General features: G+C 40.8%; 1 protein-coding gene across 1 annotated transcript in view; it reads left to right on the forward strand.

Moving 5' to 3' along the window:
* The window catches only part of ALDH16A1 (aldehyde dehydrogenase 16 family member A1), a 46005-nt gene extending 29767 nt beyond the window's left edge, over positions 1-16238 (forward strand). The window contains exons 14-17 of the mRNA XM_075605561.1: positions 4488-4692; positions 5435-5620; positions 7665-7790; positions 15861-16238. Of these exons, the coding sequence (XP_075461676.1) occupies positions 4488-4692; positions 5435-5620; positions 7665-7790; positions 15861-16034 (691 nt within the window). The 3' untranslated portion in view covers positions 16035-16238. The remainder of the gene's footprint in view (positions 1-4487; positions 4693-5434; positions 5621-7664; positions 7791-15860) is intronic.
* The last annotated feature ends 2344 nt before the right edge of the window (positions 16239-18582 follow it).

Here is an 18582-nt window from a genome sequence, read left to right on the forward strand (position 1 = left end):
TGCCGGCGACAGCGACGTCGCGTCAAAACAAATGCATTGCCGCTATTGCGTGCGCTTATAGTAAACGCGACGGCTTTGTTGCAATCGCTGGAAGTCCTCTCAATTTGATTTTTCCATCGACCGTAGCCTGACGTCGCGGCACTATAAGCGGAGCCTAAGTATCGTCACTTAGCTCTGCATAGCAATATCCATCTTGCTGCGATACAGCTTCTCTTCGAAGGCTGATTTGGACTATATCTAACTTATGTTTATGCCTATAATGCTAATATTTGTCCTCTGCATAATCACCCTTTATAGTACTTAGAGGTTGTTATTGTATATAGACTGGGGTGACTAGGATTATACCCATACCTACTTATGTATATATAATTGGCATTATGCCTTCTCGTTGCCACTATTACTTAGAGCGTGATACTCTGTACACATGGAGGAGGCCACAGTTAATTATTCATCACTGCGACCATTTACTGGGTGGTATACAGTGGCGGCTGCCTTTATCCTCCTGCGGCCGCCACCGCGGGAATTTTAAAACCGGGGAGGCTCGCGGCTTTTTTCCGTCAGGTTTCCCGCGCCGCGGGCGCTTTCAATGATAAGCGCCATTAGCGCTTATCTGATGAATTGGCCGCCGCGCGGGAAACTCCGATAGAAATGGAGAAAAGCCCCGCATTTATCCGGGTAAGCTGTAGAATAAAGGCAGCCACAACAGTATGTTGCATTTTGTCAATAAACCCTATGGTTGCTGATTGCATTACTGTGCATGTACACAACTTGGCTTCATATCACCGTTTTGGGCATGATTAATTAGTTTTAGGCTTTTTTTGGTCTTCTCTGGAAATCCCCTGTGTGATGGGAGATCCCCATTGTAATTGGGAGCAAAACGCCTTCCTGTGACACATTTTCAGCCATCATTAGACTAGATTGTTTGTTTGCTTTTAGCAGTGTTTGGAAGTTACCCAGGGAGGTGGCAGTACAAGTGGAACATGTTTAGCTATTTCATATTATGACTCATCTAAATGCTTTTATGCCGTTTTAGTAATTAAAATGTTAAGAAGGCAGTGCTGCCTAGGATGAAAGTGAATTAAGGTTTTTGCATGTTTAATCACTTGCTGCCAGAAGTTCGGTAGCATCGGAGTTTGGTACTCAAGCAGCCACATGGCTGGAAATCCCAGCAGGGATTCTCAACTCAACTCCAGTCCTCAAGACACCCCAACAGGTCAGGTTTTCAGGATATCGCTGCTTCCGCACAAGTGGCTCAATCAGTGATTCAATCAAAGACTGACTCTGATAGAGCCACTTATGCTGAAGCAGGGATTTCCTGAAAAACTGCCCTGTTGAGGAGTTTTGAGGACTGGAGTGGAGAACCCCTGTCACCAGCATGCAAACATATACAAATTGGTGAACCAGGCATGATATGCAGCCCGCCTGAGGCTTTCATGGAATTAAATCTACACATTGAGGGATATTATGAAACATAAATAAATCATTCTGAGACCGTTGTTAAAAATGTATTTGACCAATAGAGACATATTGAGCGACCCCTTTAACTGCTATTGTGTCCTGTGGGAGCAACAGTAGATACATAGATTTGGCCAAGATCAGAGGGTACTTGTACAGTCAAAAAACAGACATATAGTCAGAAGACTATAAACAGCCCCCTGTAGTTGCACTCAAAATAGATGACAAATCAGGTATATTGTCAAATAGTGGATAGCTAGATATAAGCCAAATCCATACCATAGGATTGAAAGCTACAAGGTCTCACTCAAAATAGAAAATAATAAAGACTTTAATAGTATTATGTAAAAATCGACGAAACACAATAAAAATGCACAACAGTGCATAAATAAAATCCCCTAATGTGTGAGGTAACGGTAGGTATGGTCAAGTATTGTACCAAGTGATAAAGCTAGTAGTCAGTCAAAAGCTAAATCAGCAGCTGCTAAGTTGCATACACAGAAGTGCAATCAACGGGTGTATGTTTGCCAATAGGAAGTGGATAAACAAAGTATAGATACCACTATATATACTGTAATAGGCTATCCCTCTGTATACAAGTGGAGTAGGTACAGACAGTGTAATCCCTTGGGTGGATAGGTGTGGGGTAATACAGTATGATTGCCCAAACCACGAGGTGCGCGGTGGCAAAACCCCGCACAGTATAGGCAACAGCAAACCCAGTATGTAGCATACAACCTGATACTATTAAAGTCTTTATTATTTTCTATTTTGAGTGAGACCTTGTAGCTTTCAATCCTATGGTATGGATTTGGCTTATATCTAGCTATCCACTATTTGACAAAATACCTGATTTGTCATCTATTTTGAGTGCAACTACATGGGGCTGTTTATAGTCTTCTGACTATATGTCTGCTTTTTGTATGAATTTTCTCCCTTGCACCAAGTAGATTGTGTGCTTGTGTTTGTACGTCTGATGCAGCGACGTGCTCTGTGTGTTATGGTACTTGTACAGTACCTGGTCAAAGCAGGAATTGAACCCAGTGTTTATCGAGAACAGTAGCCTAAACTCCAGTGATGTTAAAATAACTAGACCAGCTGATTCATTTAACTTCTAAGGAAAGCTCAACACAACCGGACATCTAACTGGAGAAGGTCACTTATGTAATACGTGAAGAAGGTGGATGGTGCTCAAGTGCTCTATGTATGGATATATAATGGGCCTCATGCAGAGAGCATCGTTATTTCGAAATTCGCCATTTTTTGTTCAATTTCGCGCAGAAACCGGCATAAAATGGCGAGTTTCGAAAAACGCGCCATTTTGTTTTTTCTATTGCTAAAACTCGCCTCGCGGCTGGCGAGAACCTCCATCTCGCCATTTTTAAAACTCTCCGAATGCAGAGAGGTGCGAACGGCATGTAGCGGCTGTTCGCGCCAAGAAAATGGCGCGATTCTCGCATTTTTGCCGCGCCAGGAAAAGATGGCGCTCGCCGCCTATAGTAAAGGGGGAAAAAAAGGCGCGAATTTGTTTTTACACGTTTCTGAAGCGCGCATCTCGCCAATTTAAACTCGCCACACGCATCCATGTTAAACATAGCAGAATTCGCACTTTTCTGCATATGGAGAATAAAACTCTCCAAAAAAGCTACTTTTTATGAAATTCGCCAATTTTAAAATTCTATGCTCTCTGCATGAGGCCCAATGTCCCTTATGCAATATGAACGAAAAATTATTTGTGGTGTCAATAAATAATCATCCTGTTTTCCACTTATGTAGGCTTCGTACATTTGTAGTACAAAGCTTATCCATCATCACCAGAAGAGGTCTCCTAATTTAAGCCGTTTTAGGTGTTTTTGACATTTCCTTCTCCAGTTAACCGGTTGCTGTCCTGGTGTTTTTTTAAGGCAATGTGCCCATGATTGTTTTTAGTGTCTGTACAACATTTTGGACGAGCACTATGCTTTGCTGGGGAACAGTAGTTATTGGTTTAGATAGAAAGTGGCCACCATAAGGTTAAGTGAGTGCTCATGTATACAAACCACAGTGTTTTATTAAGAAAAAGTATAACTCCTAATAAGGCAAGCAAAAATAAATGGTCTGTACCGATTTGTGGTAATTTGTTACTGTATTGAATTCTTCTGCTGTTCTAGAAAGATGATTTGCTTTTGTTATTAATTGTGAGCCATCTAGCGTAGTTGAAAATGAACAAGATAACCAGCGACTGTCCTGCACTCAAGGAAACCGGCGTAACACCACAGTAATTAATACATAATGTTGCTTCTAGTGGGATTAATGCATCTACATAACATCAAGGGCTAGACCCATAACGTCCATATGCTCACCTACCCGAGCCTGTGAGTAGAAGCTTTCACCTGTCTCCATGTGGAACCCAGGATCGTGGGTGGCTTGCCTGGTCTCTGTCCCAGTTTCTGTCTGTCAGTTTCCTCGTGACCTCACGGCACGGCTACTCTGATAACTTCAGTAAGCAGACAAGTAGTTCCAATGCGTCCAGAGTCGCAGCTCGCAACAGATCTTGCAGGAACTCGATTGATACAATTTATCAATTGAATTCCAACGAGATCTGTTTTGAGCTGTCACTAGGACGCATGGAATTACTTGTCTATTTGAAAATTAAGCCACATTGGTGTCATCATGTGGACTTTATTTTTCGAGTGATGAGATGCACCATGTGTGCTGTAGACCAGGGGAGCGCAATCTTTTTCTTTTGCGACCCCCTGCCGGCTGTCCCCCTCTATGGGCGCCCCTCTTGCCTTGGTTCAGACGTTCTTGACTCCATGGTGACGTTTCTCCAGAAGCCGTCTGAATCAAGGTAAGTGAAGTTTAGAGGCCTTCACCGCTTCCCCAGCATTTAATTTAAGTGCCTTCGGGAAGTGCACTGGGCCTCTGTAAACCCAGCGCCCCCCGCAGATAATCTCGGGGCACGCCCTCCAGTTTGCGCACCCCTGCTGTAAATTATTAGGTTTTGCAGCAGTCATATGGAAAATTAACGTATTCCCACATTCCACTGGCAGATGGGGCAAGAGAGCAGCACACAATAGAGCACAGATTGTATACTTCATGGCAGAAAACCTTGAGCTGCGGCGGGAGGAGGTGGCCCGAAGACTGAGTACCCTTACAGGGCAGCCCGAGGAGAAGGCCTTGCAAGAAGTGGACCTGAGTATCCAAAGGCTATTCTACTGGGGGGCGTATTGCGACAAGTATGGAGGTACTGTACAGGTGAGCTCTGATTAGAAAAGAGCAGGATACAAAACCTCTTGGAAAGAGGAATGGAATCGCACTGCGGGAAGGAGCATAGGACTAGAATTTTCTCTGGTACTGAAGAGAGTACAGGCATACCCCGCATTAACGTACGCAATCGGACCGGAGCATGTATGTAAAGCGAAAATGTACTTAAAGTGAAGCACTGCCTTTTCCCACTTATTGATGCATGGACTGTACTGCAATCGTCATATACGTGCATAACTGATGTAAATAACGCATTTGTAACAGGCTCTATAGTCTCCCCGCTTGTGCACAGCTTCGGTACAGGTAGGGAGCCGGTATTGCTGTTCAGGACGTGATGACAGGCGCATGCGTGAGCTGCCGTTTGCCTATTGGGCGGTATGTACTTACTCGCGAGTGTACTTAAAGTGAGTGTACTTAAAGCGGGGTATGCCTGTCACTAAAGGGGGGGGTGTGAACATTGGAAGCATGCTATGGAAGGGAGGAATCCGATATACAGTATGCCGTGGGTGATGTAGTGTCTAGCCTTAAACAGTACAAGCAAGTATTGTACCCTTTTTAAGAGAGAGGACTGAGGTAGACAAGACACTACAGGAGAGGGGCTGATTAAGTGTATGGAGAAATGAATGAGGACAATAAATTATTGGGATTGGGAATTAGCAATGTTAAGGAAAGTATTAAAAGTGTGTGTGCACTAGATTCCATCAACTAACTATTTAACCTCATCTCTGTGCAGGAAACCTTGCTTTATGGTGCCACTGTGCTGATTAGGGAGCCTGTCGGTGTGGTGGGTATTGCTTGCCCAGATGAAAATCCTCTTCTGAGCTTTGTCAGCCTCTTTGCTCCAGCCATTGTGCGTGGAAATGCTGTGGTAGTGATACCAAGCGAGAAGTACCCTCTGCCAGCTCTAGACTTTTACCAGGTAATTTATCGCTTCTTGTTTCTCTTCGTTCTTAATGTAGTATCCTCCCATTCGTTTTTTTTTCTTTTTCTTCATGATGGGACCGGGGAGTCCTCTGTAGCTGAACCCCACTATTCTCACCCCCAGTTCCTGACAAATGTACTTTTCATTTGGCCACTTTTCAGCTCCCTCTTTGGGAAATCCAAACGGCCGCCAACACCGCTTCACTCCCAAAGGCCATAGGCGAACTACGACCCTACAAGGGCATGACAAGGCAGCTTCCTATTGGATGACCCTGTTAGCCTTGTTGATTTGTTTAGTTTTTTTCCATGTTCACCGTCGCATTGTAAGGTAAACGTTCTCTGAATCCAGGAGCTGACAATAGCAAGGTTTATCTCTGGAGATCCAACAATAACAAATGGGAGAAACAAACAACCGAAAAAGTGTTTTTACGACCACCATGAAATACAAAGTTGTCATCATCTGATGAACCAGAAAATCTGATGGTCATTACAATGTGCTAGTATTAGGAATGCACGTGAGTTCCTGCTACTGCAGACTTATTGACTGGCTCTCCATCAAGTGCCTTGATGGGTTTATATATTCCCTGTGTTCTGTACATGAGGCATTCCTGTAGGAGGAATATGGGTAAAGGACGCGTGGGTGTGGTTACCAGTTTGTGCAACGAGTATCTGTCTGAGTTTACTTTCACATTCACTTTAAACATGCTGCCTGTATGAATTCTAGGTCATCTGAGATCCATTCCCTGATTAAAACAATTTATGAACATGCTCAGGCACGGCTCTGGGAATAGAATCTGATTCTAAACAGAATCTCTGAATGAGCAATAGGATGGTTATTGTTTCGCAATCTTCGTTGTGATCAGACCATTGTGACTTTTCAGTCGCGTATATCGGACAAGCCTAATAATTGCACAATGTATCTAAGTTTATTTGTGAATGAACAAATGGAGAGCCGTGACGCACAGCTTCATATAAAAACGTAACATTTTTATTGTGTCGCATGTTACAGAATGTGTGTCTTATTTGTTGAACAAGTTGTTGTAAGTTAAAAGTGCAGTTTTTGCACAACCATTTAGGACGCAAATCTACATTTAGAACATTCTGTTGGTGCATAGACCCCAATGAGTCTGTTTCCCAAAGAGCTTACAATCAATTTTTGGTGCCAGATACAGGGAAATAGTGTCTTGCCCAAGGTTTCCGGTAGACGTGACCTTGGGATTCGAACTGGGTTTACAATCTTTACAGGCAGTGTGATTACCACTTTGATAACGGGCTTTCGACAGCATGTAACGCGTTAGAGGTTTTTTCACCTTCATGTATTGCTTTTGTGCCCATTCAATGTTTTTTTTTACCGTTTTTGCTTCCAGCCCTGACTTCATCATTGCTGTGCTCTCTTTCACCATTTTTTCTGTCTGTTTATTACCTAAGCTGCTCCTTCAGCCCTAACTAAATGTTGTACAGGTCGGCATTACAGACGTGAACAAGGGTTTCCTTAAAACAAAAATGTCAGTTTCTCCCCTCGTATTCCATGCGAGTGACCTTTATGATCATTCGTTGATCAATGTTTCTTAAAATTGCTGCACCAGACAGAAATTGTTTACGAAAGCAGCTTTCCTCTGCCTTATAGAACAGTTGTCACTTTCATTGTACCACTTTATCATAATCGCATATTCCCACACTCTTTACGACAATGTTTTGCTCATATAGCGTTTCAAAACCGTGTATTTCCTGTTTATTGATTTTTTATTTTTTTTTTAATCCAAAATGTATTGTATCAAACTTTAGTTCCAATATTATTCTCTTATCAATTTATGAATAAATTGCCCAGTATGTTTACAATAAATTGCACTAACCACATGCATTTATAATATTACGGTAATATTAGTTGTAGTTGTCATGTATTCTTTTTCTGAGCATGTGTTTGTGTGATTGAATGTCCCTTTTATGTTATATAAAGGTGTTTGTGTGATTGAATGTCCCTTGTATGTTATATAAAGATAAAGTGTTTGTGTGATTGAATGTCCCTTGTATGTTATATAAAGGTGTTTGAAACGTCGGACCTCCCAGGGGGAGTTGTGAACATTCTTACTGGAGGACGCGACCACTTGACCAAGTACTTAGTGGAGCACCAAGACGTGCAGGCGATGTGGTACTTTGGTTCTGAACAGGTAAATACACCACACAGTTAATTTACCTGGGTATTTAGAATTTCCTGTTTATTTTTAGAGTTGCATCTCTCTTTCAAATATATCCTGGTAAGGAATAGAGCAAAAAAATGATTTTGTAAGATCACGCAGAATGTAAAAGGCTTTGGCTGCGCGCTCCTCTCATTTCGCCCTACAACTTGCCCTTTTGATCCTATTCCCTCACATCTCCTCCGCTCCCCCTCTAACATGCAAAGCCCCACCGTAACTCATCTTGTTAACCTCTCTCATATCTCTGGCACATTCCCATGTTGCTTCAAACATGTACTCATCATACCCATTCTAAACCCAATCAGGCACTCCCCGCTCACCTTCTGCTGCTCCACTATGCAAATAAATACACTGGCTTCCCATATCCTCTAGAATCAAATTTAAAACCCTAGCTCTGACTTGCAAAACTCTCAACGACGCTGACTCACCTTGAATGTCAGGGTAGACGAAGGAGAATTGGAGCACTACTACAAAAACAATTGCTAGAGAGTGGGTCCCAAAATAAAAGGTTTAATGGATCAGAGCATGGTTACAAGAAAAACGAGCCCTAAGGCCCCCACCAACGCGTTTCGAGATTCCTCTCTTTCTCAAGGTGTATACCGATCTGATCTAACCCCCTTACCTGATATATGCTCATTTTCCCGCCATTCGTCCTCACTAACCCGTCGCTTAGCCGCGTCACAAGCGGCGCGCCATGTCAACAGGGCGCGTCACAAGTAGTGCGCCTCGCGCAGAGTAAAGTGGTGACGTCGGCGCGTCTCTGAACAAACAAATAAACAAAACTTTATTAGTCCTAACATAGCTAACATACAAAAAAAACCCTAAACAAACTTTATTGAAAGAATGTATATGAACACAAAATAAAACCACAATCTCCATTAATTAGAGATATAAATAATGACAAACATTTAAAAAAACACAATTTGTAAAGTCATCATACAATTGTTAAAAACATTTTGAATAGGTTAATATGACTCCCATTATCCTTATAGACCGAACATACTGTAATATAGTGTATACAAACAAAGAATAATAGTTCATATCTAATGAAAGATAATAAACAAATAATTGTCCATTCTTAATGTAAGTATATCCTATATGGTGATTATCCAGAGTCATATATTTCAAATCGTTTTGTAACCAATAGATACATCAAAGTTGAAGATAGATATCCTTAACAATAAATTTGTACAATACAATCCATTCATTTTCATAATTTTTATGTATTTCTATATATGATGTTTCTCTTAACATTCTCATGAATATAAATTAATGATAAAGTGAGTGCATCCGTACAAATTATTGCAGTGATCATTTCAAAGGGCATACCGTCATAATCATTGTATGACCTTTATGTTATTTACTTAAGAAATGGACTCAAATCCCAGTCCGAATTTAAACCATATGGGATTCTGGTATTAAGAGTAAAAATCCAGAAGAGTTCCCTTTTGTCCAACAGTTCCAATCTATTGCCACCCCTACATGGTTTCTCAACATGTTCGATTCCTCTATATTTTAACTTGGTGACATCCCCAAATTTGCAATTAGTGAAGTGTTGACATACTGGGTTTGTAAGATCCCCTAGTTTAACCAATCTGATATACTCCCTCATTCTGACCTTTAGGGCTCGTGTAGTATGACCAACATATTGCTTACCACATCCACAGTCCAAGAGATAGACTATGAATGTGGTATTGCAATTTATGAAGGACTTGATGGGATATGACTGTCCTGTATCAAAGGAAACAAAATTGGAAGACGGCACCAAATGAACACAGGAAACCCAATTTAGACATTTGAAGCACCCTTTAGGAAGATTACCCCCTTGGGTTTGACCAATCGATGAAAAAAGGCTTCTAGAAACATGATTAGCTATCGTTTTTGCCTTTTAAAAGACAAATCGTGGGCCCTCTAGGTACACTTCCTTCAATAGGGGATCTGCAGACAAAACCTTCCAATGTTTTTTTACAATATCTTTAATGTTATTAAAGACTATTTGTATTCCATGTGTTTTGTTTATTTTGATTCCTTTGTTTATTCAAGAGATCATCCCTGTTCATATCCATCACTTCATCAAGTGACCTCTTTAGACTAGACCTAGAATAACCCCTCTCCTCAAACCTCTTTAAAAGTTCATCAGATTGAATTAAGAAATCTTCATTTTTAGAACATATTCGCTTCAGGCGTATTAATTGTCCCTTCGGAATTGAATTTAGGAGGGATCTGGGATGGCAGCTGTCAAATCTTAAATAAGTGTTCCGTGAATTTATTTTTCTATATATATTTGAATTGATTTTCATGTCCATATCGATAAACAAATACAAATCAAGGTATTGTATGTGGTGAAAATCATAAGTGTAGGTGAATTTTAAATTGAAATCATTGTGATTAAGGTGATTAATAAATAATAAAAGTGACTCTTCCCCTCCTTCCAAAATAAATATTAAATCATCTATGTACCGTCCATAAAAAGTGATAAACTGTCGATAAGGGTTGTTGTCTCCAAACACGTGGACCGACTCCCACCAACCTAAAAAAAAGGTTGGCGTACGACGGAGCAAAGCTGGTACCCATAGCGGTCCCACGTGTTTGGAGATAAAAAGTGTCATCAAACAAAAAGTAATTATGTGTTAATAAAAAATCTATACAATCTAAAATAAAAGTGCTCTGTGTTAGTGAAAAAGTGGAGTGATCAAAATAAGTTTTGACAGCTGCCATACCGTGTTGATGTGTTATGATTGTATACAAGGAGGCCACATCTAGGGTGACCCATATGTAACCCCCTTTCCAATCAATGCATGATAATTTGTCCAAAAGGTCCCTGCTGTCTCTGATATATTATGGTAATAAATGTATAAAATGCTGCAAATAATAATCCACATATCTAGAGACACCATCTCCCAAAGATCCAATACTAGAAACTATTGGCCTCCCTGGAGGGGAGACCAAAGTTTTATGGACCTTTGGGAGATGGTGAAAGACAGGAATGATGGGATGTATCTCGAGAAGGAATTCACATTCTCTCTGGTCAAGAACACCCAAGAGGGAGCCCTCGTCCACAAGAGACCAAAGTTGTTACAAAAACATTGGAGTTGGATCGCCACGTAGTACAGTGTAGGATGATACATCAGACAATTGTCGAATAGCTTCCAATCTATATTGTGTCCTACTCTGCACTACAATGGCTCCCCCTTTGTCTGCACCCTTTATAATCAAGTGTTTATTAGTTTTTAGATTATGTAGGGCATCTTTTTCTATCTTACTTAGATTACTGATCCTATTCTGTAAAGGAGACAGCTCAAAGGTGTATCCCCTAGAGAGAAGGGTCAGGTCCCTCTCCAAGTTTTTCGAATGTCATGAGGCAATGTCCCTTCATATGTTTAGGAAAAAAACATTGTTTTTTGTCTTTAAACCTGACTGTTGTCTACCCAAAACATTTGAAAAATCAATCGTATCGGTCATTTCATTGTCATTCAATAAGGTATTCATATCCTGTAAACAACACTGTTCCTTGAAGGTCAGGATAGGGAGTGATGGATCTGGATCTAGAGGTGACTCTGCAAACTCATCCACACCCAAGAGAACATTTTCCCCCTGCCTGATATGGTCCCCCGAGTCACCCCCTTTGCCATCCTCACTCCCTCCTTTCCCTCAAAGAATCGTTTAAGGGTTAACTTACGGACATATTTATTCAAGTCAACAACAAGATCAAACAGTTTGAATTTAGATGTGGGTGCGAATTTCAATCCTTTATCCAGGACAGAAAGTTCTGCGTGTGAAAGAGGAATGTCAGTTAGATTAATAACTCCTGTGTTTTCAATTAAGAGTTCTTTTTCCTCTTTGAGGGATTTTTCTTGCTTTCTTTTCTTTCCTCTTCGCGTGTGTTTATGCGTTCCCGGTTTTTTGAAGACCCAAAGTATGTTTTAGATTCACCTTCTTTATTTCTGCTACTGCTGTCCTGAAAAACCTGTCCCGAACTCATGGGAGACCCTCTGGTGTCCCTTTGTGACCTGGGGTTTGGTTGGTCTGAATATGAAGTTGTTGTTTGAGAGAGTGCATCACTGTCTGAGAGGTCTGATTCCCCACTTGTTGTATGTGAAAAATAAATATTTTTCTTAAGGATTGATTTTTGTTTATCCACATAATTCCTTTTAGGTGTAGAGGAATTAAATCTCTTTGTGGGTGCAGCTCTCTGCCAAACATAGACTTGATTACGAATATAGTCTTGCTTGTTTCTCTCAAATTTTGTTTGTTTTTTCAACATAATCTCCTTCTCCATAATTTCAATATTTTTCGATAATGTCTCATCCAGGTTATAAAATCCCTCCATGTCAATGAACTGACGTAAGCCCTTTTGCAATGTCTCTATATCTTTATCCAATTGTGTTTTTTCTTTTGTTTTTAGTTGTATAATCAAATCCATAAGTGTAAATGAGCAAAAATTAAGGGCGTCCTTCCAATCATTCTCAAAAGCAGCACTAATGAACCCAAAAGTGGGAGTCTTTTTAATACGTAATCCCTGTGGGATCCTTTTCGTTCTCATATAGTTTTGTAGAGTTATAATGTCCCACCATGTGCGTATCTTAAGTGATAATAGTTGTTCTAACTTTGTAAATTGTATTTTGAGATCGGACAAATCCTCACAATTGGATTCCAAAGTATTATCAAATACTTGTTCCACCTTCTTTGCTCTTTTAGAATTGTCTGAGCAGCAAAAAGCGTACTGGGTAAAAGTCTCATTTTCTGGTTCAGTATCATCTTCAAATTCTGTATTCTCCTGATCCATATTACAACCAATATGTTATAATACACAAAAAGTATAAATATATATATATATGTGTATAAAAAACAATGGGTATTCCACACTCTCTTAAGGCAATTAGCTGATTAGATAAATCTGGTCTTATGTGAGCCACCTCACAGACCACAGTTGCAAAAACAAAAAAAGCTGTATGGTGCTCAAACACAGACCCAAAAAGCTGTTAGGCTCATGAGGGTATGATTGCCATAAATTGTATCCTTGAAGTATCCCATACAATAAAGTGACCACCTCCAGAATGATAGCACCAAATCCACCAGATATCAATAAACTGGAAGAGTACCACCTCTTGAATGATGAATACTCACACTTGCTAGTGTCCAGCCCAACACATTGATGTAGGATTATAGCGGTGTATAAATAAGTTGAATAACTCACTGTTAGGTAGGATGGTCTCCACTGGGATTGATCTTCGTAGGCGTGTGCTGCCGGCACTCCAAAGGACTCAGCAGGGTAGACGAAGGAGAATTGGAGCACTACTACAAAAACAATTGCTAGAGAGTGGGTCCCAAAATAAAAGGTTTAATGGATCAGAGCATGGACTGGGATTTGAGTCCATTTCTTAAGTAAATAACATAAAGGTCATACAATGATTATGACGGTATGCCCTTTGAAATGATCACTGCAATAATTTGTACGGATGCACTCACTTTATCATTAATTTATATTCATGAGAATGTTAAGAGAAACATCATATATAGAAATACATAAAAATTATGAAAATTAATGTATTGTATTGTACAAATTTATTGTTAAGGATATCTATCTTCAACTTTGATGTATCTATTGGTTACAAAACGATTTGGAATATATGACTCTGGATAATCACCATATAGGATATACTTACATTAAGAATGGACAATTATTTGTTTATTATCTTTCATTAGATTTGAACTATTATTCTTTGTTTGTATACACTATATTACAGTATGTTCGGTCTATAAGGATAATGGGAGTCATATTAACCTATTCAAAATGTTTTTAACAATTGTATGATGACTTTACAAATTGTGTTTTTTTAAATGTTTGTCATTATTGATATTTCTAATTAATGGAGATTGTGGTTTTATTTTGTGTTCATATACATTCTTTCAATAAAGTTTGTTTAGGGTTTTTTTTGTATGTTAGCTATGTTAGGACTAATAAAGTTTTGTTTATTTGTTTGTTCAGAGACGCGCCGACGTCACCACTTTACTCTGCGCGAGGCGCACTACTCGTGACGCGCCCTGTTGACATGGCGCGCCGCTTGTGACGCGGCTAAGCGACGGGTTAGTGAGGACGAATGGCGGGAAAATGAGCATATATCAGGTAAGGGGGTTAGATCAGATCGGTATACACCTTGAGAAAGAGAGGAATCTCGAAACGCGTTGGTGGGGGCCTTAGGGCTCGTTTTTCTTGTAACCATGCTCTGATCCATTAAACCTTTTATTTTGGGACCCACTCTCTAGCAATTGTTTTTGTAGTAGTGCTCCAATTCTCCTTCGTCTACCCTGCTGAGTCCTTTGGAGTGCCGGCAGCACATGCCTACGAAGATCAATCCCAGTGGAGACCATCCTACCTAACAGTGAGTTATTCAACTTATTTATACACCGCTATAATCCTACATCAATGTGTTGGGCTGGACACTAGCAAGCGTGAGTATTCATCATTCAAGAGGTGGTACTCTTCCAGTTTATTGATATCTGGTGGATTTGGTGCTATCATTCTGGAGGTGGTCACTTTATTGTATGGGATACTTCAAGGATACAATTTATGGCAATCATACCCTCATGAGCCTAACAGCTTTTTGGGTCTGTGTTTGAGCACCATACAGCTTTTTTTGTTTTTTCACCTTGAATGTCAGCCCTCAGCCCCAAATATATCCTTAAACACCCTGTACGTTCTGCCCATGACATCCGCCTCTCCTCCTGCCTTATCCCATCCTCTGACTCCCACCTACAAGACTCCTCCCGTGCTGCCCCCTCTCTCTGGAATTCCCTACCACACACCATCAGACTCTTCCCCCAGCTTTCAGACATTAAAAAATTCACATTTTCAGGGAAGCCTATCTGGCAAACTCCTAACATCCAACCCCATTGGAACCAGCTGTGCAGCTTGACCAATCTCCACACTATGTAACACCCCCTAACATCTACACCCTCAAACCTCAGTGGGATCAGCTCTCTGGCTGGACCATACTACATCCTGAGGCATACTTCACCTCAGAATGAGCCGCCATTTTACCTTTTGTTTCAACCATGTCACTCATTCTCTCGAGTGTAAGCTCCCACGAGCAGGCCTCTCAGTACATGTTTGTGCATGTTTGTCTTTATTTGTATGTAACTCTGTTTACGTCATTCTCAAATCTCTACCCCCATTGTACAGCGCTGCAGTATGTGCTGGTGATTTACAAATAAGAAGAGAACATATTCCCACTAATTAGAGCACTCCATTCCCAAAGTGGCTGTGTGATAAGTGATAAGTAGATGTGATTAAAACGATCAAACGTGATTAGAGAGAAACTCAAACAGTAAAATATGGTATAAGCAAGGCGACGGGAATTAATATTAATAGTTCAGGGTTAATACCCAGGTAGTAAATGGATAACAGTAACCAAGCGAAGTAGTTTAAAAATAGGTTACTACCCTGGTGGCCGCTGAACCCTGGTTGAAAATCACTGATATAGCCCCTTATAGTGTCCGGTTCTACCGCTGTATCTATTAACACAGTTTGGGGTAGATTGTTTGATTGCATTCCGTGTGTTAACAAACAACCACACTAGAAATATGCCATTTTCAGTTAGATGGTGCTAACTGCACTAGCGGTATAGGAGGAGGCTGGCCCCATAGCATATGGGGGAAATCGGAGATTTAAAAAAAGCAAATAGATTAAAAATAGAATGCTTGTAAGGGCATTTTAGTGGGAAGAGTGGATAGTGACAGTAGCTGCCATATTCGTATTCACTCTCCCGAATGACGTCATCAACTGTGGACGTCACAACTTGCCGACATACGTTTCGCTTAACTGCTTTATCAGTTGGCACCATGTCATTGAACCTGTGGGGGGAGGGGGAGGTTTATTTTAATTTATTTTTTTTACCCCAATACATTCCGGGATTTAAAGAGTTGATGAGTCCCAGTGACTTGTGCAGTACATTTGTCTGTTTTTTACTGTATAGTTCCCTTCTCAGGACCACGAGTTGTCGCAATCTGTTACAGCATCAAATTTGTGTGTTTTGCCAACAGGGTTCTACATTTGTGGAATGGTCGTCTGCAGAGAACTGTAAGCGGACGTGGGTGAACTACGGGTGCAGAAGAGACTGGGAAGACCCCCAGCAGGGAGCAGGTGAAGAGTTCCTTTACCAAGCCACCCAATGTAAAAACATCTGGATACCCATGGGGGAAATCTTTGCCAACTAACATCAAGCAAAGCATTATTAACTGGCACAGATTACTCTCTTACTTTTATAAACACCTAGGGTGCATCTAAATATTACTTTTAACATCAGATTGTATGCTGCAATACGACTTTGTATGAATCTGTACTGTAGGAAGAGCATTGTCAGAGGTTGGGACAGTGAACAAATCTTAGAATTTCAATAAAGGTATACTGTAGATTTGAAATTGTGTTTGGGAATGGTCCTTTTATAACATACCAATGCAATGCCCACTGTTTTCAAGAGCCTGTTGTTAATCAGAATCCCTTTGAAATCAAAGTCCACAGATATCACTAATCTTGCCCCAGATGTCACTAACCAAACCCCCAATCCTAATGACAGGCCTCGGCCCCCTATGCTTCTCTGTCCCCACTCTTGTGTTTTGTGTCAAAACAGCAGCAAGCTTTAATCTTCTCTGTAACTTCCACAGCCTTATAACAAGTTGCATCCAAGTACTCGCTTGTGTAGTTCTCACAGCGATGACACAAATGGAAGAGAAGGGTCTCACTGAGTAGTGAACGCGATGTACCCCTCGAAAAATTAGTGAGAGTGCCATGATACCACCAGTCACCAGGTGTATGTATGTACTGTATGTATACACTCGAGGTGTATGGCCAGTCCTAGGAGCATAGAGAATTAATGACAGTGGCATGTTTAATAGATCAAACTGGGTTGATTTGAAAAAATCAGACAATTTATAATTAATGTTAAATAAATGTTTAAACATTTCCATGGTAGGCAAATACTTTGGGTACAGTCGTGTACAGTCTTTACCTAGGTTCTTTTGGTGTTAAGACTGTCAGTCCTCAAAGCCACAGGTAAATTGATCATTTTGTTTTGTTCTTTGTTTGCAAAATAATAATAATAATACCATTATTGGTAACACAGCAAAACAGAGGTAGCTCATACTGTGTGCTTGCATTCAGTGGGCCTGGGAAAAAGAAAACGTGTTTTTCACAAGAAACCAATAGGTTAAAAAATGGTCATGTAAATGAGCAGTCCCGTGTAACAAAGTCATGTAAATGAGCAGTCCCGTGTAACAAAGTCATGTAAATGAGCAGTCCTGTGTAGCAAAGTCATGTAAATGAGCAGTCCCGTGTAGCAAAGTCATGTAAATGAGCAGTCCCGTGTAGCAGGTCATGTAAATGAGCAGTCCTGTGTAGCAAAGTCATGTAAATGAGCAGTCCCGTGTAGCAAAGTCATGTAAATGAGCAGTCCCGTGTAGCAGGTCATGTAAATGAGCAGTCCCGTGTAGCAGGTCATGTAAATGAGCAGTCCCGTGTAACAAAGTCATGTAAATGAGCAGTCCCGTGTAACAAAGTCATGTAAATGAGCAGTCCTGTGTAGCAAAGTCATGTAAATGAGCAGTCCCGTGTAGCAAAGTCATGTAAATGAGCAGTCCCGTGTAGCAGGTCATGTAAATGAGCAGTCCCGTGTAGCAAAGTCATGTAAATGAGCAGTCCCGTGTAGCAAAGTCATGTAAATGAGCAGTCCCGTGTAACAAAGTCATGTAAATGAGCAGTCCCGTGTAGCAAAGTCATGTAAATGAGCAGTCCCGTGTAGCAAAGTCATGTAAATGAGCAGTCCCGTGTAGCAAAGTCATGTAAATGAGCAGTCCCGTGTAGCAAAGTCATGTAAATGAGCAGTCCCGTGTAGCAAAGTCATGTAAATGAGCAGTCCCGTGTAGCAAAGTCATGTAAATGAGCAGTCCCGTGTAGCAAAGTCATGTAAATGAGCAGTCCCGTGTAACAAGTCATGTAAATGAGCAGTCCCGTGTAGCAGGTCATGTAAATGAACAGTCCCGTGTAGCAGGTCATGTAAATGAGCAGTCCCGTGTAGCAGGTCATGTAAATGAGCAGTCCCGTGTAGCAGGTCATGTAAATGAGCAGTCCCGTGTAGCAGGTCATGTAAATGAGCAGTCCCGTGTAGCAGGTCATATAAATGAGCAGTCCCGTGTAGCAGGTCATGTAAACTCCAGTCCTCAACGCCCACCAACAGGTCAGGTTTTCAGGATATCCCTGCTTCAGGTAGTGCAGTCTTCGACTGGGCCACTGATTGAGCCATTTGTGCTGAAGCATGGATAGCCTGAAAACCTGACCTGTTGGTGGCCCTTGAGGACTGGAGTTGCCCACCCCTGCCTTAAGTTAATTAAAAAAAACAGTAGACTGATAAAGTCCATTTCATCGGATTGTCTTTACCAGTGTCTGCTGGTAAAAGGTACATTTCTAGTGTTACAATTTATGTGGGTTGCTTCTCTACACCTTTTGGAAATTATTAATTTAATTAATTCCAACAGCACATCCTTGGCTAACGTGCATATTGCAGAGTCATACTGTAGGCAGAGAAAAGCAGGACAGGCTAAATATAGAGACATGAATACTGGTGATAAAATATGATTAAAGTTTGTGTGGGACAAAGCACTAAATATTTTTCAAATGCACTTGGGAGTTAAGTTCTATAAGCCCATTGCCAACTCTCTGCATCTATTTGTGTTTTCACCTCACCGGTTCCACAGATGCGTTTAAGGCTTG

The sequence above is a fragment of the Ascaphus truei genome, chromosome 6 (assembly GCF_040206685.1).
Source record: "Ascaphus truei isolate aAscTru1 chromosome 6, aAscTru1.hap1, whole genome shotgun sequence".
Taxonomy (NCBI): Eukaryota; Metazoa; Chordata; class Amphibia; order Anura; family Ascaphidae; genus Ascaphus; species Ascaphus truei.